The sequence below is a fragment of the Galeopterus variegatus genome, unplaced genomic scaffold (assembly GCF_000696425.1).
Source record: "Galeopterus variegatus unplaced genomic scaffold, G_variegatus-3.0.2 Scaffold7540, whole genome shotgun sequence".
NCBI classification, from domain to species: Eukaryota; Metazoa; Chordata; class Mammalia; order Dermoptera; family Cynocephalidae; genus Galeopterus; species Galeopterus variegatus.
Genome location: NW_007733651.1, coordinates 33,134 through 36,483, shown reverse-complemented (window position 1 = coordinate 36,483; position 3,350 = coordinate 33,134). Strand labels below are relative to the sequence as shown.

The 3,350-nt window shown below is 44.2% G+C and overlaps 1 protein-coding gene across 1 annotated transcript in view; it reads left to right on the top strand.

The window, feature by feature from the left end:
* Nucleotides 1–3,350, top strand: part of LOC103607562 (vomeronasal type-2 receptor 116-like) — a 24,411-nt gene that overhangs the window by 14,227 nt on the left and 6,834 nt on the right. Inside the window, 1 exon segment of the mRNA XM_008592055.1 lies at nucleotides 2,075–2,332. Coding sequence (XP_008590277.1) covers nucleotides 2,075–2,332 — 258 coding nt within the window.

Genomic DNA, 3,350 nt, shown 5'->3' with positions numbered 1-3,350 from the left:
GACAACACCAAGTCAAGGGTTAAGATCCCCTTACTGGTCATCTTTAAAAAAAAAAAAACAAGTGGGTGATCATGAACCTGTCAGTGGAAGCAAAAGGTTCATGACAGATGCCTGCCCACAATGCTCTCCAGGGGTGATCAACACCCCAACCTCTCCTCTGAGAAGGAGCTGGTGAGAAAATTATTTCCTCGGTTGTTGAACACTTCATTTACACATAGAGTTGCTAGATTTCACTGAAACAAATACAGAGCATTTGGTTATATGTGAATTTCAAAGGAACAACAAATAATTTTTTAGTGTACGTATGTCTCAAATATTGCATTTGTTATTTTTCTGAAATTCCAACTTAACTGGATGATCTGTACTTCATCTGATAGGTAGTCCTATCATGTGAATTTCTCATTGTCATTTTACTGATATGAGGAGGTCATAGTCCAAATAAGGCTTCTCAGAGTGGAGCCTCCCCATGTCTGTGTTGGAAGGGCCTTCTGCTCTTCTGGTTGAAGCCTGTTGTGCTCCTGACCAATACTACTGTGAAGGTCCCAGGAATGTGAGAACTCAGGAGTCCCCTTGTCCATCTTCTCCCTTAGCATTATAGACAAAGACATATCCTATCAGACATATTTTCTCTACTAGTATTTTAGAGGCCTTACCCATCATTGCTAACCACATAGATATGCCTCGATACACCTTCTATTAAATGCCTTGAATACACTTAATTCTTGGCCTGTGGGTTCTTCCATCCAACTTCCCCACCATGATATGCCATTTGATCTACCTAGCCATTCTTAGAGGAAGTCTCATAGGTAGGGGTCCTCTTTGACCATTTCTACAGAGCCCAGAAGTTGGTGGGTACTCTAGCCTTTTTAAAGCCAGGCTCCTGGCCCATGACAAGTAGCATAAATGTCTAGAAAGTTTTGGATTTATAACTTTTATCATCAAGCCGAGAAGGCACCTTCTTCAGCTCACTCAAGGTACAGGTGAAAAATCTAAGACCCAGAATTAAAAAGGGATCTCTCAAGGGACACAGCTGTTAGCTAGTGAGTTTATTGTGGAGGACTGAGACCAAGGAAGAGAGATGCTGTCATGAACTTCACTCAGATTTCCTGGGCCTATACTATGTGCCAGGTGCCACTGTAAAGACAGAAGATACACATGGTTGTGAAGAGGATGGGAAATGATGTTGGCTTTTTTGTAGGGGGAGATATATTAAAAATACACAAGTAGTGCTATGTCTATATTGTGTACTGTAAAGAAGACTAAGAGTGGATGAAGTGGTGGAGTGTGATTGAAGGGAATAGGAAGGTCAGGGAAGTGATCCTTCTGAGGAGACATCTGAGCTTCAGCCTGAAAGATGAAAAGGAACCAACCATGGGAAAAGAGTGTTGGCATTGCAGGTGGTAGGAACAGCATATGCAAAGGCCCTAGCATGGGAATGAGCAAGAATATCCATGTGGCCGGTGCAGAGTGAGTGGGAGAGACTCAGCCAAGGGATCAGGATGTTTAGGTGATCAAGGACCAGTCTGTGTAGGCCCTGCCAGTGTCTGGCCATCACTCAAAGTGTGATGGAAAGCCTGAGGATGAGAGTACACAGCCAGAGTCCCTGGAAACAAAGCCACACCATGACTTTTGTGGATTCCTTCCTTCATTAAAAAAATATTAAAAATTCAATTTTATGAGCATCTTGGTATAAAGATGAATATAATCTGGACTGGCTTTAGTATTATATATTCATTATTACTTTATTTATTTATTTTTTATTTTACAAGAAACTAAAATTGGAACATTTTCATAAGGCATTGCAAATATCACAGGCCCTATGCCTTCTGTGCCTAATGAATAAGTTTACCCAGGAAGATAGCAATGCACTTCACCAAACATGTTCCCATAGAGCATCTAGGAGGCGGGCACAATAGGTGGTCTCATTTCATTTACTAACAAATTTAGTTGATGTCTTGGGACATGTGTGTCTCGGTGTCCACCATGGCCCACAGAAACACTTTGGCCTTCAGTCCACCATCAGTGCTGCTCATCCCAGTGGCCAATGTCCTGAGGCATTTTGGGCAAACCCCAGGGACTGGCACTAGCCAATTTACAATCTCGCCCTTCCTTTCCCCAGCTTCTTCATCCCCTCATGAAGGTGCAATTCAAGACTCCTGATGGGAGAGAGATCACGTTTGATGCCAGTGGAGATCTAGTTACAGAATTTGACATTCTGAATGGGCTGAAGACTGACATGGACTTATTCTACTATGTCCACATAGACATAATCCACCCGTGAGCCTCTTGAGGGGACAGAACGACAGTCCAATTGATGAAGGAGGAGTTCCAGGTGAGTTGTCAAGGGGCATGAATGACCACAGTCCTGGCGTATTAGAATCGGAGGGGAACTCAAATGCCAGTGGTCCAAGTCTCTATTGGATGCATGAGGTGGATGTGGCTCTGAATTGGTACAACTATAACTAAGCTATGATCTTTTGTCATACTAGACCCTTATTTGGGGCAGAGAGAGGCATTTACTCACCATAAAAAATGAAAATAGTAGAGCCACAGAAGTTGAATTAGAATCTGCATTAGGAGTTTCTTCTAGAGTATCTTTTTTTTATTATGTCTGTATTGAGGGATCTGCTCAGTGAAGAGGTGAATAGTTTACCCGGGAACATGGTAATACACTTCACCGAACATGTTCTCATAGAGCATCTGGGAGGCAGGCACAATAGGTGGTCTCATTTAATTTATTAACAAATTTAGTTGCTGTCTTGGGACAGGTGTGTCTAGGTGTCCACTGTGGCCCACAGAAACACCTCAGCCTTCTGTCCACCATCAGTGGGCGTGTGGCCCCCTCCACTGCCTCCTTACCCTCCTTTATTCTTGGCAGCGCTGCCAGTCAGTGTTGGCCTTAAGGTTTTCCAAGTGAGAGTCAGGGTCCCATCTCTGGACCCCTCAAACCCAGGAGACACACGGTAACAGTTCAGGTGATTCTCTTTTAATTGGTTTGAGCTGGGGAGAGCTGTCAGCTTTCTTCTGAGGGTAGGAGAAACAAAGCATGCTGCACTTCTTTCGAAGGCACTCTCACCCCCACAACCCACCCCAACACTCTTCCCTGGAGGTGGGAGGTGGACTGAAGAAGGCAGAACTGTCCCTTTGTAGGCCCTTGTATATGGGGAGGGGGCACTGGCTGTACAATGCAATGTTGTGTGTTTTGTGTGGGGGCTCAGCACCTACAATTCCTGATGAAGGACACTCAGAGAGACCAGAAAGGCACCATTTCACACTAAGTTTTCCCACCATCAGCCAGGTGATCCCCTTTCAAGAGTTTATCTCACTTGCTACCCTTGTGGGTGTCTCTC